The sequence below is a fragment of the Nasonia vitripennis genome (assembly GCF_009193385.2).
Source record: "Nasonia vitripennis strain AsymCx chromosome 3 unlocalized genomic scaffold, Nvit_psr_1.1 chr3_random0007, whole genome shotgun sequence".
NCBI lineage: Eukaryota > Metazoa > Arthropoda > Insecta > Hymenoptera > Pteromalidae > Nasonia > Nasonia vitripennis.
The window spans coordinates 2,739,321-2,763,141 of NW_022279626.1; the positions used below are offsets into that span (position 1 = coordinate 2,739,321).

Genomic DNA, 23,821 nt, shown 5'->3' on the forward strand with positions numbered 1-23,821 from the left:
CTGGAATTGCTTTATTTTTTGCAGCTTGTAAGCTTGCTCTTGTAGCTTCTCTCTTTACTATCGCTCCAACTCCATCGCAAATACCTTTTCCGTGTGCTGTTGCAAAACAGTGCCATTCAGCATCAACGCCAAAATCTCTCTTATGACTCATTAAACTACTCATTTGATAACGATTTTTAAAATGCTGTTTAGCAACATCAGTAGCATATATTACCTTTTTTTACTGTGGGACAAACCTTGCGAATTTCAGGTATAAGCTTTTGCTGCATTATGTATACTGCAGTGGCATCATGAGTAGTACAGTCGGACATAGATACTGTACTGAAATGCTTTAGCTTGCCTTCAGATTTATAATAAACAACAGCAGGAAAAATCGTACTTTGATCATTATTAAAATGAAATGCATGTGCAGCATCTTGGGCTGTAAAAGCATAGTTCTCAGCAAAATCCAATTGAGCAAGAACCTCTTCATCTGAAAGATTATTTTTCTTCCCAGAAATAAACTTTGATTGTTCCTTAGCGATGAAGTGATGAGGTATCAATCTTTCTAGGTTAGAACACAAAGTTTCAATAAATTCTTGCGATGTTAGGCATTGTTTTATCAAAGTGTATCTATCGGTTGATTGCCACGTGCTGAAGATGACTTGATCAATATTGTGCTCATCCATAATGTTCTCAACGTAATTAGAAAACTTTTGAACGTCCGGACAAAATTTGCATTCATTCAAATAACAACTTGGTTTGGAATCCTCACATAGAACGAAATTCAAACAATCTTTATAATTCTTCAGAATATTGTTTGAGATTTTTTCTATATTTACTGCGTCAATCATCGCCTTGAAATTTTGGTGTATCGTACATACACATACATTGTGTGTACCAGAGGATCCTGCAAAGACACAACATTTTGGTCTCAGTTCCGCAAACTTGGTAAGCCCAATCGGATGTTCAGGAAACTCTTCTTTAAATTGATTATGAAGATTCTTAATATCAGTAAGTAATAATCTTTTCTGCACTTTTATTTTTTCACCATATAAATCAATACTGACGGTATCTTTTTTATTTGGCATAATTCTGCTGTTAAGATCATTTTTGTAAAAATCTTCAACTTTCTGAGTAGTTTCTGCAGGTAATGTTTTTCCACGTTTTGCAACAGGAGAAGCCAAAACTCCATCTGATTCTCTTAACTGTTTTGCTTTACGAGCTATTCTGTGAGACACACCAAATTGGTTCATAATTTTACGTATTGCCCAATGTTAGGGCAAAATAGTAGGAATACTGACACGTAATGGATCGTTCTCCGGCAGGGATTGGAATTTGTTTTTAAGTCCAGTTAAAATATCTGTAAGATCATCTTGCATAGGTGCATCCGTGTTTGAAACCGAAGGTGAGTTAGTCTCTGATTAAAAATCAACACTCATACTGACGTTTGGAGATGACAAATCACTTAGTTTGTAAAAGGATTTTCTACGTGTATCACAAATCAGTGAAGATGTTGGATAATCAGGATAGACATCTTGAAATTCTTTGGAGATCTTCCTAAGAGATTTGCTGTGTCCTGTATTAATATCAAATGGATTAACGCATCTATCGATACGATATTTTTTCGCAGGAGAAGACATTATAGTAGGATATGAGAAAGCACAACCAAACAAAAAAAAATTTAGAAATAACAAAATTACGGCTAGTACAGTTGAACAAGGAGTTGCCGATAAAGTAAGACTTACTCAACAACTGCCTTAAAAAGGATGTTGAAGAAGAAGTCGCCAATGTATCTATTAATGTACCTATTAACTATCCTAAAAAGGACTGTTGGAGAAAAAGTCGCCTATGAATAAAGCCGCTGATGGACTTGCTCACCAACTATCCTGAAAAAGACTGTTGGAGAAAAAGTCGCCGATGAAGAAAGCATTCCATGAAGAAAATATTCCTTTCTATGGGTTGCTAAACGTGGGAAGGGGTTGGGGGTGTAGGTAAAAAAAAGGGATGAAATAAATCACTTGAAAGCAATAAATTCCTTTGCCACAGAACAGTTTTATTTGCTGAAGTCTTTGCACAAGTTGTCATTGGACACGAGCCGTGTACTTGCAGCATTAGGCTGTTGGAAGAGGGGCGAGGTACAGCGCTGGACCCGGCCTCCTTATGTGCCCTCCGCGACGCTACTTCACTTGTGGATAATGCGCAGCCGCCTAGCGGCACGCCGCGGTGTTAAGCGCTGCAGCGTGCGTGGCGTGTTCGGCGGGTTGCGCGTTAGCAGGGGCTTTTCGCGAGAGAGCCTGCGGGTGGGTTATGACAAATATCCGCCAGTTTATATTGGCCATAATGAATTTTGAAATTTCGAGGTTAAAATAAGATTCAGCGGCCCCTTAAACTCCCATACCGATACTTTAAAGTGATCTAAAATCATTTGTTGCAGACAATTCCTAACAAAGAAATTTAAAAACTGTCCACCTGTCACAAACATACAAATGGGGCATGGATTTATCCCAGAAAATAATGAAACGTTAAAAGTCATGCATTTCTCAAATGCCAATGAACCTAGGAACAGAGTAATTTATGATATCGGCGAAAGCCATTTATCACCAGTAAAAACTCCACGAACGAGGAGCCAGAATTGATAAGAGTGCACAAAATGTCATTAAAGATTGATTCATTTGGCTAAATTATATATTTTTTTCATCCACGCAGGCATATACATATACACAAAACAATAGAAAAATGTAAGTGCAAAAACCGCAGACAGATAATTCTAAATCTAATAGACCGGAAAAATATAAGATTCATGTGCACAAATACTGATTCCGATAATACATTTATAACCATTTACCTCACAAACCCCCATATCGATACTTTAAATTGATCTAAAATCATTTGTTGCGGTAAAATTGGTTTGGTGGTGGTATAATGTCCGCCATTTTGGATCCACCATTTCGAATTTTGAAATATCGAGGTTAAAATAAGATTCAGTGACCCTGAAAACCCCCATATCGATACTTTAAACTGATCAAAAATCATTTGTTGCGGTAAAATGGGTTTGGTGGAGGTATAATGTCCACCATTTTTGATTTTGCAATTCCGTCAGCATTGTCAATAATATGTCCTATCATGAGTTGTACATGCTTTTTGGTGGGATATTTCACAAATTAGAACATTTTTACTATTGTTTTTGTTGAATGTGCTATGAAAACGTGGGTTTCAGGCTCCATATTTTATGCGCCACATTGGATTTTTGAAAAGGCCAGAAGTTTTTCAAAAGCCCTTGACCAGACGATCATTTTGAGACCTCAAACGTCTTGTTAGGTTAACCCAAATTTTGGGTGCACTGATGGTCCGGTGGACGTGAAACGTCCCATATATATATATATATATATATATATATATATATTGTTATCAGAGTTGGGACGAAGAGAGTCTAAGGATTCTTGTAACCCGAGCTACGTTTGTATGAATGAGAAGGGTGGTATGAACTATGTCTGGAAGTCCGACATACATGGTTTCATGTTATCCTTAAGCATGAATGGAGATTGTATGATATGTTGAAGATACAGCAATAACTAACCAGTACTCATGTATTTTTAGTATTCTTAATCCGGACCTGCAAACAGGAAATATTGTTTTCCTCTGCAGGATTGCGTCGTTATAGTGTGTTATTGTGCAAATAATATCAACTATGTATCGAATGCAACTGTTTTGTAACTCTGTAGTTAAATAAATAAATAAATAAATGAATAAATATGTATGAAATTCAAAATATCATTATTGCAATGAAAAAAAGGCTGGTGGGTTAGATAATATTAGTGCAATAACTATCAAATCTTTATCTAAACATATATTAAAATCATTAGAGTATATATTTAATCTAAGCATACAGCAATCAATATAGCCTAATGCACTGAAACAAGCAGATATTGTACCTATATATAAATCGGGAGACAATAGTTGTATTAGTTATTACAGACCAATATCGCTAACTTCTAACATTGCAAATATATTTGAAAAAATCATATACAATAGACTTTATAATTTTATCATGAAACACAAAATAATATCTGATAAACAATTTGGCTTTATAAAAAAGAGAGGAACGAAAGATGCTCTTAACTGTATAACAAATATTATACATAGAAACCTAGATAAATGTAAACTGATTATAACAGCATTCTTAGACCTGGCTAAAGCCTTCAATACTGTAGATCACAGTATACTGCTGGACAAATTGGAAAGATACGGTGTAAGAGGAGAAGCTTTAAAATTACTCATCAGCTATCTATATGATAGAAAACAATGTAAAAATAAGTAACTGCAAGCGTAAGTACAAAGAAATTATGATAGGGGTTCCACAAGGAACCATACTTGGCCCTTTATTTTTTATATTATACGTTAAGGACCTATTGATATGCAAAAAGAAACTATATTATCTTACGCAGATGACACAGTTATCGTTATATGTGATAACTCGTGGACAGCTGCACAAGAAAGGTTGAATGAATATCTTCGTAAGGTGGCAATATGGCTAAATCTAAATAAATTATCGCTCAATGTAAACAAAACGGTATATATTGCATATAGCAATTACTGTGAATTTGCGCCTAACACCTTAAACATCAAAATTGGTGATAATGTAATAAATAGAGTAGACAGTTATAGATATTTAGGATTAATAATAGACTATAACATAAAGTGGGATAAGCACATAATAGTATATTGTGCAACTAGGGGGGGAAATTGGCTTTTTCTAGCGAGGGTGATGTTTTGATGTTACTCTCAACCACCAAATCTCTCATAGTCATGCTAAATCCATGATATTGAAGTTTGATGTCTGTTCTTATGCATTAAGACTTATTAAATTATTTAGAAACAGCCTGCCATCTCAGTTTTCACTTAACAGACTTGGTTCGGCTTTGCACCCTGAACCCTATGGCTTCGGCGGCAAAAAATACAGATGGGTAAATTAAAATTGTGAAAAAAGTAATCGAAATCAATAAAATTTTATTTTCGCTCTCATTTGAAAACTATCATACTTAGAGTGCTGAAATTTTGCAACTTAATTTGTGTTGGCATGTTGTAACAATATATTGAGTTGAATTTATTCTAGCTGAAGCTACCTGCATTGTTAAGTAAAAACTGATATGGCAGTCTGTTTATAAATAATTAAACAAGTCTTAATGCAAAAAAACAGACATCCACCTTTAATATCATGGATTTACCATGATTATGAGAGATTTGGTGGTTGAGAGTAACTGGCTCGCATACTGATGAGATTGAAATACCTGTGCAAACCTCATCATTGGTGACTTTGAGTGCATTGATGACACTTTTTACACAGTAATTATACTTGAATAATACAAAGTCAGTCAGTACACAATGCTGTACATACTGTCATGTATGAGAGCATGCATGTGTAGGGTTAGGTTTTCACTATTGATGTGCACCTTAAAAATCTTGTTTCCCCTTTAAAAGACATTGCAGATGAATTTATAGGGTATATATATTCATTAATTTATGAATATTTTCAAACAATGTCAATGAAGAGCAGGATCATTGGTGTGAAAAAAAAGATTATATAAACAAATCATAGTGGAGAAAAAATTCTACCGAGATTTCTTCCAGAAATCATGTCTGATTTATCGGGGTTTTCATTTAGATTCTACTCTGGAAACCTACTAGATTTGAAAAATCTCGGTAGTTTCCAGGTACTTTCTCGGGAACGCGGCTACCAGGGAATTTATATATTGGAAAAGGAATTATAGTAGAATAATGTCCACCATATGTACACGAGCTGATCGGAACAGCTGAGCGCTATAATAGGACGATAATAAACTTGGCTAGATGTTTACTTTGCGATTTAAAATTGAATATTTAATACTGGTCAAAGATTGTAAAAGCCGCAGCATACTTAAAGAACAGGACTATAAGAAATACGAGTGAAAATAAAACTACGTTAAAAATATTTTTTGGAAGAAAGCCAAACATTAGTAATTTGAAATTATACGGGAGTAAAGTATTTGTTAGAGTTTCTGAAATAAAAAAACAACCTAAATAGAATAGAAAAGCCAATATTGGTATACTCGTAGGCTATGAAAGCGTTAAATACAGAGTTTTAGTTAACAACAAAATAATAGTCACAAAACATGTAGATTTTGTAGAAGAAAATACAAATTTAATTGGATTAAAAGGTAAAGACGAAATGATAATGAATCAGTCATTAGTATAAATGAAAACTCTGAATCAAACTAAATTGAAGAAAATGTCATAAATGAAAATAAGCAAGATAAAAGACCAAGTAATAAAACAAATGAAAACGTCTATGACCAAGAAATTCAACTGCAAAGGTCACAACGTGAACAAAAACAACCAGATAGATATGGTAAATTCGATTCGTATTATATTTATGTAAATATTGTAAGTGCAGATAGTCTGACAACTTACGAAGAAGCTTTACGCAAAAACAATTCTGATTTATGGAAAGAGGCTATGAACAGAGAAATAAATTGTTTACATGAAAATAAAACTTGGCAATTATTAGACAAGCCGAATGATAAAAAAATTTTAAATTTGAAATGGGTATTTACAAATAATTCCGATAATAATGAATAAGCGATATTAGTTGTTCAAGGTTTTCAACAAAGTGAAGTACTGAAAGATTTATATTCTTTAGTAGCTATAATTTAAACATTGAAGTTATTGTTATCACATTGTTGTGAAAATGGTTTAATGATTATACAAATGTATGTTGAAACTGCATTCTTACATGAAAACATAAAATCAGAAGTATTTGTAAAACAACAGATTATAATGATAAAATCGAAAAAGTGTATAAACTAGTAAAAGTGATGTATGGATTGTGAGACAGTAATTGATTATTGCTTGTACACAAAATGTGAGAATAACGAAACAATTTATTTAATTCTACACGTCGATGATTTATTAATTTGCTGAAAAACGATGCGAAAAATTAGTGAAATAAAGAATAAACTGTTATACAAATTCTCAATGAAAGACTTAGGCAAAGTAAATACTTATATATTAAAATATCACTTATCACTACTCATATATTATATATAATATCCTCTATTATATTAAAATGTGTCTGGTAGTCTCCAGCTATAAGTTAACTTCATCCCCAAAATTTCCCCTCCTTAAGGGTTGGGGTGAACCGGAAGTTGACCAGAAGTTGACCAAAAATTAACCGAAAGTAATCGAAAAAATACAAAATAACCCAGAAGTGATCGAAAATGAACGGTAATAAACCGGATATATATATATATATATATATATATATATATATATATTTTAGTGTTGAAATATCAAAATATTTAAAATTATGTACAATTCTAAATGTACCTAACACTAAAAATCACGTCAATATAACTAATTTTCAAAAATATACATTTAATAGTATGTTACGATACGTGTGACCTGAGTAACCGATTAATGCACGTCGTGATAAAACGCCGTGTACTAATGGGCTGCTTAGTTCACAAGTATCGTATACAATTTTATAGCACAGCTGCTTAAATCCGCCAAGTCTCGCCTATTCGTGACTTAACAGCGGATTTTAGTCACACTGTGCTGTAAATAAAAATTTGACGCAGTATACAGTTAAACACTATTTAACGTTGTTACTATTAAATTTTAATAATAAGTATGGGCTATATGAAAGAACAATCAATTATCTATTGACATATTATCTGCGTATTTTATAATATCTTATCTATTGATCTATTATTAATAAGGTAGTATAAAATACTATACTGTTATAATTAAATTTTCATTGTAATAAAGTTTTGTTTGCTATTTTGATTTGATAAATATACAATGTCATTGTTATCCACATACATCGCAATGATTCTTTCGAAATAATGAATACCATTATTAGTTGTTTTATCAGACAAACTTATTATTTTATTATCTATATTATTTTTGATTGATTTTTAGCAGCGAATTTTTCTTTGTGTTGGCTTCTAAAAGAATTAAATAATGATTGCTGCATATAATACCTCAAGTTCCTTAATATTGATTTTATCAAAATATAATTTAAATTCAACAAATTTTATTGCGCGAGTAACGTTTCTTATAAATGAAATTTCAGCAATTATTTCAAAATAAATTTTATTGCTTCCTTTCTAAGGAATCCTTGTAATAGTAATTGTCAGAGTTTATGTAAAAACATGTGGGAAGTGTGTTATGATGCATTTTTAGTCGAAAAATGGTGTTTTTGGAAAATGTCTGTACGGATGTATTCTTGCGTGTTTTCGTTCGTATACGCCTGTATCTCAGCTTCTTCTTGGTCGATTTTAACCCATTAATTCTTATTTTCTTTTTTACTAGTACATAGTGGGAAAAAAGTCTGTTTTTACATTTTGTGGATGATTTTTTTTATAGCGATTTTTAAGTTTTGAGTTTTCTGTTTCTAATAAACTTATTGGACAAGTTGATAAAAATCAATTGCTAATATGTACCTGAAAGAGGATAAAATTACCTATATTTTTACTGCCAAAAATTTATACTATCATTCGTCGTTCTTTTGTTATACACCATAAAGCGCAATTTTTTGAAATCGTTTTAAGGCGACGTATGCACCTTAAATTGTCAAAAATGAAAAATTCAATTTTTTGTTTATATTTTTCTCAAATTGTTCAAAAAATGATTTGAACTATTAAATATATCCAGGGTATAATGTAAGAAAATAAAACTATGTTTATCTGTACCATATTATCAGGTATGACATTTCTTCGAAGGCCAAAATTCAGAATTTTTATTTTTAAGCTACTGCAGACTTACTTAAGATTTGGGCTCCGAAGGGCACTTTCATACTAATAGATATGCTTCAAACACATATAGTTTCCAGATGAGTGTGGGGTGTTACAAAAATATTATTTAAAAAAGTTTTCTAATAATAATCAACAAAAATTGTTTTAACACATTAAAAAGTAACAATTTTTTTGTTAATATTCAGACAACTTTTCTTCTTCTCTTTTTCTTCTTCGAAGCTTCTCCAGTTGGCTTATCTCCTTTTGGTTATAGCACCAGGCGTTGCTTCTTTCAGTTCTTAGGAAACGTCCCTTCTTCAAGACATGAGTTGTACAAGTCCACAAAGACATCGGGTAGTGTCTGTATAGCTTGTTTTAATGCAATATTGGGTATGCAATCCAGGCCTGAAGCCTTGTTTTTCCCAATTTTTCGGCATGAGAAATAGTGTGGTCACAATACGATCCAGCAATTCCGAGCTTTTAGGAGGGGGGATATAACCTCCCTTAATCTTCTCTATTCCACTTGGTACGGTCGCCCCCAGGGGTTCAGATCAGGTACTGTCGTTTATTTTCTCGGATTTTGCTCTTGAGTATCCGTTTCGCATTCTTCATTTCTTAATTTAGGGCGTCTACTATTTTTTTACTACGACCAGTCTTGTAGTATTTTTCCTGGCCCGCTGTTCCCGTCTTCTGGTTCGATGACATTCTTTGCGGGCCGCGTCGATTTCTTTATTTCACCAGTATACTGGCGGTCGTCTATTGTTGGGAGTTCTCCTTGGCATTGTTGCGTCGGGTAATATTTCCCATTACCTGCTCGACCTTATCATTCGCAGATCCAGACAGACTGTATTTCTTCTAGAGCCAGCAGTAATGTCTCCTTATCATAATCCTTGGTTTTCTAGCCGACTCTTTTTGTCGTTGCCCTCTCGTTGGATCTCTGTTTTAATATTCTTATCTCCATTATTATCGCTTGGTGGTCACTGTTTGTCTAATGATCGCTCACTATCCACGATCTAACTGGGCTAATCAGGCAGCTGCTGACAAACGTGAGATCTATGATGGACCCTGCGTCTCCTCTTTGAAATGTGTAAGAACATTCCTGGTTAACTAACACCAAGTCAAGGAGGGCGAATGCTTCCAATAGCGCTTGTTCTCTTTCGTTCGTCCTTTGGCTGCCCCACTCTACTGCCCAGGCATTGAAATCGCCTGCTATCAGTACCGGTTTTTTTCCTACAGCATCCTGTACTATTTGGACCAACAGTTGTCTAAATTGTTCTATTGACGTGTTGGGTGAAGCATAGCAGCTGTAAATGTGTACGCCTGCGACCTTAGCGCGTACAAATCCTTCATTACGTCTTGTCATTTTTTCCTGGAAAGTGGCGTCTCCGCATGCCCATATCGCCGCGTTACCAATACTGTCCATATCCTACAATGGTTTGTCTAGGTCTCTGTATTGTTCACAGATGATGGCTATGTCGATTCTTGTCTGGCGAACATACTGACTCAGTAGGTCCTGTGCAGTCGCGCAGTGATTCATATTCAACTGCACTATTTTCATTTTCTTCGTCTGTCAGTGGCTTCTACTGCAGCTCGGTAAACTGGGCATGCATGCCTCCTTTGCAGAGTACACAGTTGAGTTGGTCCTTACACTCCTCTGCCTTGTGCCCATCTTTTCCACATTTAAAGCAAAGCTTACTTCTATCTTCAGTTACTGTGCACTTTTTACCGATATAGCCAAAAGCTAGACATTTTTAACACCTAAGCGGCTCGTTTTTGTGGTTAGCCATCCGGATCCTACAGTTGACTTATCATATTCTGATCTTCTGTAGCTTAGTGATCTTAGCCGCTATCTGAGCTGGTACCCGTATCACTGCAATCTGCGTGTCACCATACGTCCTTCGCAGAGATCTTATCGTAGAGACTTCTATGATGTTCTCCTCACCAATTTCCTTCTGTAGTACTTCTAGTACCTCCTCTAGTAGGTAAGCATATCTAGATCTCTTACTTGAATGGTTTCTTCTTCCTGGAGTGCTTTTATTGTGGTGTCTTCCACTAGTACCGCTTCAACTGCTTCTTGGAAGTCCAAGGTTTTGACTTCTTTTGTGCGTTTAAGCTCTATCAGAAGATCGCCTGCAACTGTTCTGCGTATTTTATTTACGCTATTCCCCAGTGCGTTAAGTGACTGAGCCGCTTTCATTTTAGACAAAATGTCGGCATAGCTCTTTCCTTCTGCAGCCTTGATGATTAAAGCATCCAGTCTGGGAAGTCTTGCCCACTTATGCCTATTCTTGCTGGCCCTGTTCTGGTTTGCAATGCCAGGAACACTTTTATCCTCTTTGCTTGCCTTTTTCTCCTTTTTCTTTGACATTTTTGTGACGATTTCCTGCCACGCTGTCTTTTCAGCTTGATTATCTGCTCCTTTGTTTCCTCCACTTCTATTCTGTAGAGTAGTTAGGACTTTCTCCGTTGTACCCGCTTTCCTGGATCTGAGGCTTGGGGTTTTCTGGGTTTCCTTACACTGTATTCCCGAGCGCTGGCACTGCAGTAAGTTATCTTCTGCGATGCTGAGATTCTTATAGCTCGCTCTTATGGTTCGGGCAAGGTCTTTAATTTGCTTGTGCACATTGTGCCTGCCCCTGACTTGATCCATCAGTTTATCGATTCTGCAGCCAAGGCGATCCAAGTGCGCATTCCTCTGCGTTATGCATGCAACTCTCTTATCTCTGTCTGTATCAACCTCCATTTCCATATCACCTGCGTCTCTACATGCAGCAGTGGTCAGGTGATAAACCTCTGCGGCTTCTAGGTGAGTTTGACCACCCCAAATCCATGGGGCCAGCGTAAACCACCGGGGCTTTCACCCGATCGGGATCGACGGCGGAACTGGGCACTGTGGCTTGACCCGCTTGAGGTAGTGATGTTATAAACTCACTATCCATGTTTGATTTATCTTCGGGACTTCTTCTCCTAGCTTGTTTGATCCGCGGAGTATATTTATTTCTGCTCTACCCTTCGATTGGTTAAGGAGACCTCGACGCGGCGATGAGCTTTCCCCTGTCCGCCACATACGGGGCATCGGCATCCCCCCGCGGGTATGTGTGTGCGTGTGTTGAGACGGCAGGCCCAGCCCGGGGGATAAGAGAACAGCAACAGATAACTTGCCTGGCGTAGGCAAGTTACCGACCGAGTGGCGCTAGTAACTACATGTAAATAGTCTACCTAAGCGCTGGTAGATGGCGTGCGCGCAGATAACACAGGAGAGAGGGAGCATCCCGGGTATATAAGGAGCCCCGGAGCCAGCAGCGAGCATTAATGATCTGGCTCTCAACTGAGCAACGTGCGAATGGTAGTACTCGCTGCTTGCTCCGTTCTCCATCATACCCAGTAGTCCATGAGCTCCAGGCTCTCGAAGATTATGTGTGCAGTCCACTCCCTCTCCTTGTAGACTGAGATCCAGCATCACTTATAATTGAATATTGAATGATTAAATAAATAAATGAAAGACATTTAAAACATATAAACTATGTTAACCCTTGTTTAGCATTACCCACTCCCATCCCCCCATCAGTTGTGTCACCGGTGTAGGATGGTAGTACCCTGCATTTAGGTGGCGCATCTGGTTCTAGACTCATGGTGAGATGGTAGTACCTCACACATCAGTCTAATAGCTGCGTGGTTTACCTAAGTGTGCGGGATATACGTAGTGGGTATACCCTACTCATCTCCCTCTACACACGAGCAGCTCTCCTCTGGTGGCTCGGCCATTACAGAGGATAGGGAGGTCTTTTGTCCACTCAATAGATATTACCAGGTGGATCAAGGACTGCTATCGCTCTTTGAATGTGCTTCTCTCCCGCTTTACTAACCTCGGGTCCCGAATCCTTCGCGTTCGCGTATTAACCCTTCGCGGACCGTTTCAGTGTGTGTGTGTGTGTGTATGTATACTGTTATGATTCTGGAACCAGGCGACTGATCGTAATTAAATTTGACATGCACACATGTTTTATGATTCTGAATTCGGGAAAAAATTTTGTTGTTATTCTTACTATTTTTTTCAATATTATAGCCATTTTTCGATTTATAAAAAAATATTTTTGCTTTTATTTAATGACATGATTCATTTTCCCACGAGATTTTCAAGATTGATTGCTCCGTTCAATTGTTATGATAAATAAGGTGTTTTTATTATAAATTAATATTTTAAAAACTAACTGGTCATGAAATGTCACGCGGGAAGCCCCTTAGGCGTGTATTCCCGCTTTTTCTTTGTCGAATATCGCAGAGGAGTGTGGTGTGGGAGAATAAATAAAAAAAACTCGGTTGAGCAAAATCGAGAGTGTTTAATACGCTCAGAATGAAAGGGGAAAGCCGTCCGGCAAAAAACTCTTTCGAAAAATGATACAAGCTGCGGAAAAGAAGAGAGAGAGTGTGGACTGTGTGTGTGTCTGATTTGTGTGTGATTCTCGACGAAAATCTTCGTCTCGTATTAGCGGCGCAGTTTCACTGACTTAAGTCGGTAGCGCTGTTCTACCGGCTTACACGATTTGACGCGCGCGTAAATACGTTTTGCGGAACCGGTCGCGACCTGAACGCGGTTAGCAGGCAGCGATAGAGAGAAAGAGAGTAAAAGCGAGAGAAATGTAGAGAGAAAGAGAGAGAACGTAGCAAGGAAGCACCAACAATAGATCGTAACTTCGGCGGGTATACGGACGAGATCGCAATTTAAACTGTTGTTCGTTCGTTCGCTTAGTTTGACTGCATGAGCTGTCACTTGCTTGGCGTCTTATTGTCAACTGACAAGGCGCTTGACCCGAGGCTGACGGCGCTGTCGGCGATCGCAGCAAGTCGCGACTTCGCTTGCTCAACTCGAGCACGAGAGAGGGAGTAACGCGTTCTACGTCGACCTTGCTGAGTTAGCTCGACACCGTTGTCACAGCGGAGCTCATCTCCTCGGGTCTCGACGGAAAATGTCAATCGTTTTTAAAAAAATTATAATAATAGAAAACGATAATATCTACTTGCTGTGAAAATGTTAAACCATTTTTACGACTAATTTTCGAGCTAAAAATAGAAAACTAAAAAAATACGGGTTTTCTATGTCGTACGATTACGGGAGTAAGAAAGCTTTAATTAGGTTGAAATTTTTGAAATATATCGATCTTTTGATAACCCCGGCTAGGTTTTTTATGTAGTTTATGAAACCGTTTAGTTATAAAGATATTAGGGTTCAAATTATTTGTCTCTCACCCTATATACCCTGTATGACTGAACATTATTGTTTTTCTTAATCCTTATAATTCGCTAACTAAAGTTCAGAATATTTTTAAAAAATTCATGATTTTATGAGGACCCCATGGTACTTACAATATTGAGGTTTAAATTTTTTCATGAAAATTATATGATTTGATATTATGACGGGTGCTCCTTCAGTAAATCAACTAAAATTAAAAGTATTTTAAAAATTATTAATGTACTCTATATTTGAACAATATTTTATCTATTGGAACTATAAATTTTGTTGGAGAAAGCTACGTGCCAAATAATTGGCAGCAGTTTTTTAATGTTTCAAAATTTTACTTTCCATTATATAAATCAATGCATAATTTTCGTGTTTGATTTGTCTTTATTATTTAAAAATTTTACTTTCACTTTTCCCCCCGTTAGAAGTTGACATTAGAAAATAAAATCTTAACATAACTTGAATTTTATTACTATTGCAATATATATATTTTAACTTAGCGACGTTAGGAGTGAGGTGGATCGCGCTAGTTTTAATTAATATGTTTTTACATTGTACTTGTTGTTAACAACATTTAATTGATGTATTTTAGAAATTTCTGGTCCGGATCTTTTACAAAGCCGTAGCATAAGTGACTAAAAACACTTATTTATATAGTAAAATGTCATGAATTTTGGTCAGCGATTTTGTATCGTATATGTGCAAATCCACGGAAAACCGGGCACTTTAGGGGGTCTAAGCAAACAAAATTTAAATTTGAGGTGCCACCTACCAGACAAACTCTTTTGAGTTTCTTAGGCCACCAAGAACACGAAAAACCTTGGGTTCCCGCGATTTCGAAATACCTATTTTTTTGCTAGGCAGTTTAAATTCTGTTACAAGAAATTAACATGGGAAAGATTAACGAGAACTAGCCATTGCTCAACTGTAGGTACTCAATGTTTGGAGGTGCATTCTAAAAATGTGTGTTAATACGATCAAAGTTTCAGAAGAAAGCTTTAATTTGAGGGCTGGTAAGTTAAAAACAATTTTATAGGTAAAAAGTTGTCTAGGCTTGAAAACAGCGAAAAATTATGAAAACTTTTGATCAAAGCAGTCAATTTTAATTATTCGGCCCTCAAATTAAAGCTCTTTTCTTTTACTTTTGCTTCCAAAAATCAGATGAAACATTTTACTGGTTTTATCAGCTACATATATGGTAATGAAAAAGATAAAAAAACAGCCATAATTCATGGACATACAATGTCCAGTTTTTCGTGGATTCGTACATATCTATAATATTTTTTGGTAGAAATGGTGTATATCTACTCTACATAATATTAATTTGCTTAAATTTCTACCCATAACGTCATTTCGAGATTAATTTATTCAAATTCCTCCAATTCTAATTAAAATTGTTTTAACTGTCCCATGAGTCCTAACATCTAAGAATATTCCTACCGTTAAATTTTTTTTATTTAGTGCACCAATATTGCAATATTTTAATGTAAAGATAAATATAGGACTTTCTGGATTTTTCAGGGAAATTTTCTGGACTTCTTGGAATTTTCGTCTTCGTTAACCTCAGGATCATCTTAACACCTAGACATCATCTACAGGAAGTGAAAATTTTTGTTCGGTACATTTGTTGTATACTTAGTGCGTTGTATTATAAATCTAACTAGACAAGTAAAAATTTTACCAGTGATTTTCGTCTATGGAATCAAAAAATACCATTTTTATCAAAAATAAATATATTTTATAATAAAGATCAATAAAAAATATTTTAAAAACAGGATATATATATATATATATATATATATATATATATATATATATATATATATATATATATATATATATATATATATATATATATATATATATATATATATATATATATACACACACACACGCACACACACATATACATGGCAACAGATCCCGAGTCAAGTATATTAGAAAACCGAGTTAAAACAATCACAATGTCATATATCTGTTGCATGGCTCTAACAACCAATCGAAGCAGTTCAATTAACATGACATCAATATCTATATTATATCACGCCTTTTTTAAGTTGGCTCATCGTCAGATCTTGATCTAAAGAACATCTCAAAAACTATGATAGTCACCATGACAAACATTTCGTAATTTCTCATTTATTATTTATAGTAATGTTGTTGTATCATGACGTCAAATTTAGTCCTTTTTCTCTGATGTTTTGTCCGTCGTAAATTAAATCTAATACTTTCGGTATAATGTTCAATACATCACATTCCATCAAAATAAATATATTTTTTCAATAACTACATTTACATGATATTATTCAATAGGCGACTTCAACGCGAGGGCCACGGAATGGGGCATGCCGACAACGAACCCAAGAGACAGAGCCATCCTCGAGATGGCAGTCAGGCTAAACTTGTTAGTAGCGAATACCAATACCTACCGTAGAACAGGCTTTGGGGAATCTATACTGAATGTAACCTTTACAAGCAAAATGACGATCCGCAACATAAGGGACTAGCACGTCACGGAAGAATATACAGCTAGCGACCATCAGCATATTCTATTCAATATTAATAAAAACCGTCAAACCAGTACAAGGAGAAACCATAGTCGAGCGCCAAGATCGAACACCCGACGCATGAACCAAGAGACACTCGCGGAGTTAATTCAAAGTGCGAACCTTCGATCCAACGAGATCCCTCACGAATGAGACCAACGCGAAAGAGCAGAGACAATAGTAGAGAGAACTACTAATCCGATAACTGAGATCTGCGATGCGACCATGCCCAGGGTGTCTACCAGCCACCAGAGAAGACCGGTGTACTGGTGGACAGACAACATTGCGGAGCTTAGGAAAGAAAATTTCCGAGCTAGAAGAAGGGCTCAAAAAGCCTGGAAGCAAAAATCGCCTAAAGCCTAGAACCTTTTTAAAAGACAGGACGAATCGCAAACAATTCTCAGAGACGCGATAAAAGAGAGTAAGCGCCGCCGCTGGACAAAGATCGTCGACGACATTGAGAAAGACCCATTCGGCGATCGATACGCAATCGTTACACAAAAGATGGGCGAAATGAAACGCACGGAACCAATGGAAGCTGAAACGATGAAAGAAGTAATCGATGGGCTGTTTCTCACACACCTCATCAGACCCCAGACAAAAGCGGCGAAAATACCGGCAGACGAGATACCTCTTTTTACAAAAGGCGAGCTCATCGCGGCAACTTCGTCCTTTAAGAGTGGCAAGGCACCGGGATTGGGTGGCATCACTGCGGAAATGCTCAAGATCGTCGCGTCGCAACGGCCTGAGCTGCTCTTGGAGATATACAACCAGTGCCTGGTGCAGGGAGTCTTTGGCTCGCGGTGGAATAGAGCGAATCTTGTATTGATTGAAAAACCGAAAAAAACGCGGATACGGATACTTCCTATAGGCCACTGAGTCGTTTAGACACGGTAAAAAAGTAGAATAAGGTAGACATGCGACTAGAGACATTGTGATTCTGGTAACGTTAGACGTAAAAAACACATTCAACTCGGCAAGATGGACCGACATACTTGCTGCCATAAAATCATTTGGTATGCCGTGATACATTATGCATCTCACGGAAGATTATCTGAGAGACCGAGTTATTGAGTATGACACGAAAGAAGTTATGGGGTATCTTGTACGACGGGCTTCTGAAACTCGAAATTCCGGGAGACGTGATGCTCATTGGATAGGTAGACGACGTGGCCGCGGTTATAACAGCACGAAATGTGGACATCGCGCAAGCGAATTTAAACGCGATTATGAGCAGAGTGCTATGGTGGATGGCGAACCACGGATTGACTTTAGCGCTTGATAAGACCGAAATTGTCCTATTGACAGGAATGCGGATACCGACGATCATACCTATGAAGGTAGGCGGCGAGAATATAACGACGAAACCATCAGCCAAGTATCTAGGAATAACTCTAGACACGAAGTTGAACTACGGAGAACACCTAGATCGCGTCTGTAAAAAAGCCACGACTAGGATAGCGCAACTTAGCCGACTTATGGCTCACGTCTGTGGGCCTAGGCCAACAGTTAGGCGGTTACTTAAGGCGATCACTAACTCTATCCTGTTACATAGAGCAGAGGTGTAGGCCGACGCTATGACTATGAATAAGTATCGAAAAAAGATTATGGCGGTACGGCGAAGGGGACCCTTAGAATAGCATTCTCCTACCGGGTGGTCATGGCCGAGGCATCAATGGTAATCATGGAGGTAATCCTCGTGGATCTTCTTACGATTGAACGCAAGCGGATCTACGAGGCTTGCTTAGCGTTGAATAGCATCTCGATTGCCGCGGAAGAAAGAGAAATAACAATGCGCAATTGGCAGACTAGGTGGACCGATTATCCAAAGGCTAGGTGGACTAGGACCCTTATAAAAGATGTAGGCCTGTGGGTGAACAGGAAATGGGGGGAAGTCAACTTTTACCTTACCCAGTTTTTCTCCGGTAACGGATACTTTAGGAGCTACATGTTCGCGATACAAGGTGGCAACACCGGGGTGTAAATACTGCGGTGACGAACGGGACGACCTGAGACACACGTTATTTGACTGTCCTCACTGGGCTGAAAAGCGTAAAGTACTGGAGCTGACGATTGGAGTGTTCACGCCCCAGACTGTAGTCGAATCGATGCTTTACAGCAAGCAGAACTGGGACGAGATAACGGCGTGCGTGGAGACGGTTCTTCGCACGAAAAACAATAAAGGTTGTTTACAAGATTAGTTAACGGGTAGCACAGCTTAAGACAGGTGACCCCTCGAAGGATTGCTAAAGCAGCTATCGGGGGGGTTTTCGCGGCCCTATGAGAGTTGGAGTTTTAGTGAGTATGCCTGAAGTTGTCCTGCACCACGAAAGGCTCACACACGGGGAGCCTTGCATGGCTTCTGTCATGCTGCATAAAGCATTTCTTCAACTCTTCGGATAAACAAAAAAAAAAAAAATACTCAATAACAATACATTCTTCGAATTTAATTTAATTTTAAATAATAAGTATTATGTTTTAATGTTATGATGTAATTACTTTTAATTTTGAAATAAAATTATATTTTAATAATGGTGTATTATTTTATTATTGATTTTGTTCCATATTTCTATTATAAATTTGTGGATTATATATATTTAAAACTTAAATCAATGTTTACATATAAGTAGCCGAAGGTGAGGGCGTTTACGAGCTGCAGACAAGTACTGCAACCACACGAGGCCAAAAAGCCCGCTTAGCCCTTAGTTCACAGCATATTTTTTGTAACGCATGTACTGATTTCCGCGTTTACACACCCGCACACACACATATGTACATAATTATATATGCACACACCCACACATATACGTATATTTAATGTGAACTAGTGACTTTTTAAAAAATATTTTATGTAACACGCGAACGATTTTCGCGTTTTTCGTACCTATTAATATGGACTAAAGTGACTTTTTTTCGACCGGCGGGCAAAAAAGTTATTTTAGCGGGCAATAAAAACCTTTATTGCCCGCATATTCAAACAGCGGGCAATAATAGCCTTTCTTATTTTTTTCATTAAAACCCTTTACATAATACTTTATTTCATTTTTTTTCAATTTTCTCATTATGAATTCGGTACTGTTAAAATCAATTATTTATTTACAAAAAAAAAAAAAAAAAAAATGAATTTGATGTCACCGACGAGCTCTAGGATCTCGCGTGGCATCTCCGGTGACCGCCGCTGGCGATGCTTAGAGCGCATCGTCAGCAAGGAACGCCGCTGCCGAGAGTTCGCACGCTGCAGAGGTGCAGCGTATGCACCTTTGCACGCGCGATCGCTCGCCGTCGAGCGGTCGCATCGACGGCGGAGCGGGCAGATCACCGGCGACTACGACCCAGTGTGGAGCTCTCATTCTATGCAGAATAAAGAGCATTACCACCACTTAGTCTTCCTCTTCTCGCCAACCCTCTGCTCTCAGGTAGAGCCCACCATCCATCTATCCGTCACAACTGGCATCCCACAGTGGGGCTCTGCAGCAGCAGAAGTTTTCAACGTTTTAAGACTTTGAAATCACAATGTTTTTTTTGTTCTCTCGATGCATAAATTACGTCGTCGAGAAGAGTCAGCGAGAGAGTTGTCATCTTCGCAGTGATACTGTCGAGCGAATTCAGCAGCAGCAACTCAGCCGACAGAAATACAAGAGGGAAGTTCAGAGAGCCGCCTGTCCTGTCGTTTTCAACACTTGTGGTCGCCGAGGCTCAACTATTGTTAGAGCTTAAAAATATATATATATGTATATATATATATACCAAGTGCCGTCGAGATCTCGCTGCAGTATCCGCCTTATCAACAAAAAGGGAGCAAGCGACAGCACATAAGAAGAATCCGCAAAGCTGATCTCAGCCATCTAAGTCCATCTGGACCACCGAAGCCCGCCTGGGCCAACGAACCAGATAGCAGCCTTCGTCGCGGGCCAGCTGCTCTCCAGCCGAACAGCTTAGCAGCCACCACGCACAGACAGTAGCCGGCGCGGACCAGCAGTCGGCGCGTGCGATTCGTCTCGTTCAGCAGCAGCCAACATGCGCGTCGCATCTATAAGCATCATTCTCGTCAGCATGTAAGTTTTTCTTGCCAATATTTCCTGAATTTTCGCGCAGCTTGGCTTTTCGGGAGTGCGATATAGTTTCAACTGTGCTCGATTGGCCAATTATTTTTTCTCTCCTCTCGCGTAAAAAAGAAAATATCTCTTTTTAAAATCACTGCGCGTTTCGGGCAAAATGGCTCCAGCAGGCATAATTGACGCCGCTAGATCAGTGCTCAATCGGGTGCGCGAAAGAAAGAAAGAGAGAGAGAGACGCGGAGAGCGACCCGGAGCACGTTAGGAAGCAGGGAAAGTATGCCAGCGAAGGGTTTAGAGTCTACGGGAAAATGAGTCCTCGCTCCGGAAAATCGTTCAGAAAAACCCTCAGCCAGACGGCAATAGACACGGACGGTTCCGAGACCGACCGGCGCGCCGTACCGCTGTCAGTGAAGGAGCGTTTTGCTATAGACGAGAGATGCCGCGCGGGAGTGTACAATTTGCACGGAATAAAAAATATAGTTTGGGAAAATATCGGCGCTCGGGGTAATAAAGATAGAGCCCTCGCAGGTAAAAGCCAAAGTTTTATGGCAAAACACCAGAGAGTGGCAAGTGCACGACAGCGAGTGCCGAACCCGTTATACGGAGTTCAACAGGCGGCTACCAACGCGTCCGAACGCATATAATGTTTGAACAAGACAAGAGCACGGTTGCCGTGTCAAAAAATAGTCACATCAGTCCCTCTTAACACGTACGAAAAAACGCGAAAATATGTCCGCGCGTTACATAAGATATGGTGTGCACCAAGGGCTAAGTGGGCTTTTTGGCCTCGTGGATTTTGCAGTACTCGTCTGCGGCTCGTAAACAACCTCGCCTTCAGCTCGGGCTAACTCGCCTTGACTCGTACTGCAAAATCCACACTCGGCCTAAAAAAGCCCACTTTACGACCTTGGTACACAATATACTATTAGCGGGCGTTTCATTTTTTTGCCCGCTCATGCCTCAAATGCGGGCAAAAAAAATGAAAAACGCTCTCTAAAATTTTTCTTTCCCGTAAATCAATAAGAATCTACAGTCCTCGCATGTATATATATTATCTACTAAGAGTATGGTTGCCGCATCTGAAAAAAGTTACATCAGTCCAACTTACAAAATCCATACTTGCGTTACAAAAAATAATAGGGCATTTCTCACATCTTCAGATTTTTTTAGCTTAATCTGCGCTATTCTATTACAATGCCGCTACCCTAAGTGGATCTTGGGCGTTGTCGTCCAGATCGGATGGGTGGGTGCCTATCACCACTACACAGCGCGTCCTCAGGTTGCGGATAGAGGAACAGCCCATGAGGTTAGCTGCGAATAAATTGAATAAGCAGCCGCGGACAGCCGATAGGAACAGGCGTGGATGTGATTAGCCCACACTGTCGAACGCATTCATCTAGAAACACTACGCATGCACCACAACAAAAACACTTCACATTATCTCTTATCTCTTAATCTATCTCTTTCATCACGCATTTCAAAAATGGGCAAAAATCCTGCTGCCGAGGACGATGCGGGAGCGATGACAACGGCCCTGGAAGGGGATGTGTAGAATGATTTGTCACCTGGTCTTACGCGGTAACGCTACCAGCGAAGGCGCGCTGCCTTGCAGGGGGGCGTTAGGATGCGAGAATGAAACCGTAGTGTGTCTGACGACAAGTTAACACTGTCCTAATCTAAGTCGGAAGGCTCTCATACTTAGTTCTAGAGAGGTATGGGGGTTATCACCTCTAGAACGGTGGACTCACCTGCGATCGGAACGGGATCCAAAGCACGCGGGTTTAACATACTATCATGGCTCAAAAAAATCCAAATCAAACCAAAAGGGGCTTAAGGGTCAGAACTTGGAATGTTCGCAGTCTATACAGAGCAGGCGCGTTTAAAGAACTCATAAAGGAAGCTGATAGGTACAATCTAGATTTGGTAGCAATACAGGAATCGCGATGGCCAGATGGCAGAGTACTAGCATCGGGTAACTTCACGTACCTGTATGGGGCCTGGAGCGGGAGACCCCTAGGCACCGGATTTCTCGTAAGCAAAAGAATCATATATTCAGTTAAAAGTTTCGAATCCTTTAATGGTAGGCTCTCGTACATCATCATCGAAGGTGAATGGTATAGATATGTATTTCTAAATGTACACTGTCCTACGGAGGACAAAAAAGAAGAAGCTAAGGATCTCTATTACAAAACTTTAGAGCAGGTAATCGACCAGTTCGCGTCTTACGATACAAGAATAGTATTAGGCGATTTCAATGCTATAATAGGTAGGGAGGAAATGTTTAGGCTTACTATAGGGAATGAAATTTAGCACGAAGCCAGCAATAATAACGATATTAGGGTCATACATTTCGCGGCAGCAAAAGATCTTATAATCAAAACTACGTGTTTTAAGCACAAGGACATACACTAAGCAACGTGGACATCGCCGGACGGGGCCACACAGAACAAAATTGATCATTTTTTCGTTAAAAAAAGACGTCATACTAACGTTCTCGACGTAAGGGCTTAGAGAGGGGCAGATAGCGACTCGGACCACTTCCTAGTAGTAACCAAATTAAGAGCTAGATTAGTAGCGAATCAAAATAGTAAGCGAAAAAACAAGATAAAAAGCTTCGATATTGAAAAGCTACGAGATAGAATAAAGCGAATTAGATACCAGATTAATAACAGGTTTTAGGCACTGAAAGAAGCAAACACATCGCCGGAGGGGAATGACGAACCGAATAGCTTATGGAGGGACATCGAAAAAATGGTAAAAGAGGCCGCGAACATAGTACTGGGTAAAAAGAAAAAGTCAAAGAGCAAACCATGGTTTGACGAAGAGTACGAACTCTGGTTTGAAAGGCGCAAAAAGGCTAAATTAGATAGCTTACACAATAGAAGCGATAGGCCCATAGAAGAGTATTCTAACATAAGGAAACAGGCAGGTGCGATCTACAGAAATAAGAAGCAGAAGTATCAAAAGAATCTTATTAAGAGAATAAAAACTAACAGTAAGGAAAATAACTCCCGTGAAATGTACAGAGGGATTAACGCCATCTGAAAGGGTTTTAGGAGTAGAGCGCAATTGATGAAGGGGGAAAACGGGGACCTCGTAACAAATGACAACGAATTACTGTCGCTGTGGAAAAATTATTTCGATAAATTATTAAACGTGCACGAAAATAGCGAAGAATTAGGGGACGAAATTCATACTGCTGAACCCCACGTGGAGGAACCGAGC

The 23,821-nt window shown here is 38.5% G+C and overlaps 2 protein-coding genes across 7 annotated transcripts in view; one reads left to right on the forward strand and one right to left on the reverse strand.

The window, feature by feature from the left end:
- LOC100115618 (Kruppel-like protein 1) overlaps nucleotides 1–15,753 on the forward strand; it is a 343,702-nt gene extending 327,949 nt beyond the window's left edge. For 2 of the 5 annotated variants that reach the window (XR_004227066.2, XR_004227065.2), the window contains exon 5: nucleotides 15,514–15,753. Coding sequence is in view for 2 of the 5 variants with exons in the window: in XM_031926016.1 (XP_031781876.1) it covers nucleotides 15,514–15,656 (143 nt within the window). In the remaining 3 variants the exon portion in view is untranslated. The remainder of the gene's footprint in view (nucleotides 1–15,513) is intronic. The other 3 variants (XM_031926016.1, XM_031926017.1, XR_004227067.2) reach the window with 2 other exon arrangements.
- The window catches only part of LOC103317005 (glutamate receptor ionotropic, kainate 2), a 661,640-nt gene that overhangs the window by 246,976 nt on the left and 390,843 nt on the right, over nucleotides 1–23,821 (reverse strand). The window lies entirely within an intron of this gene.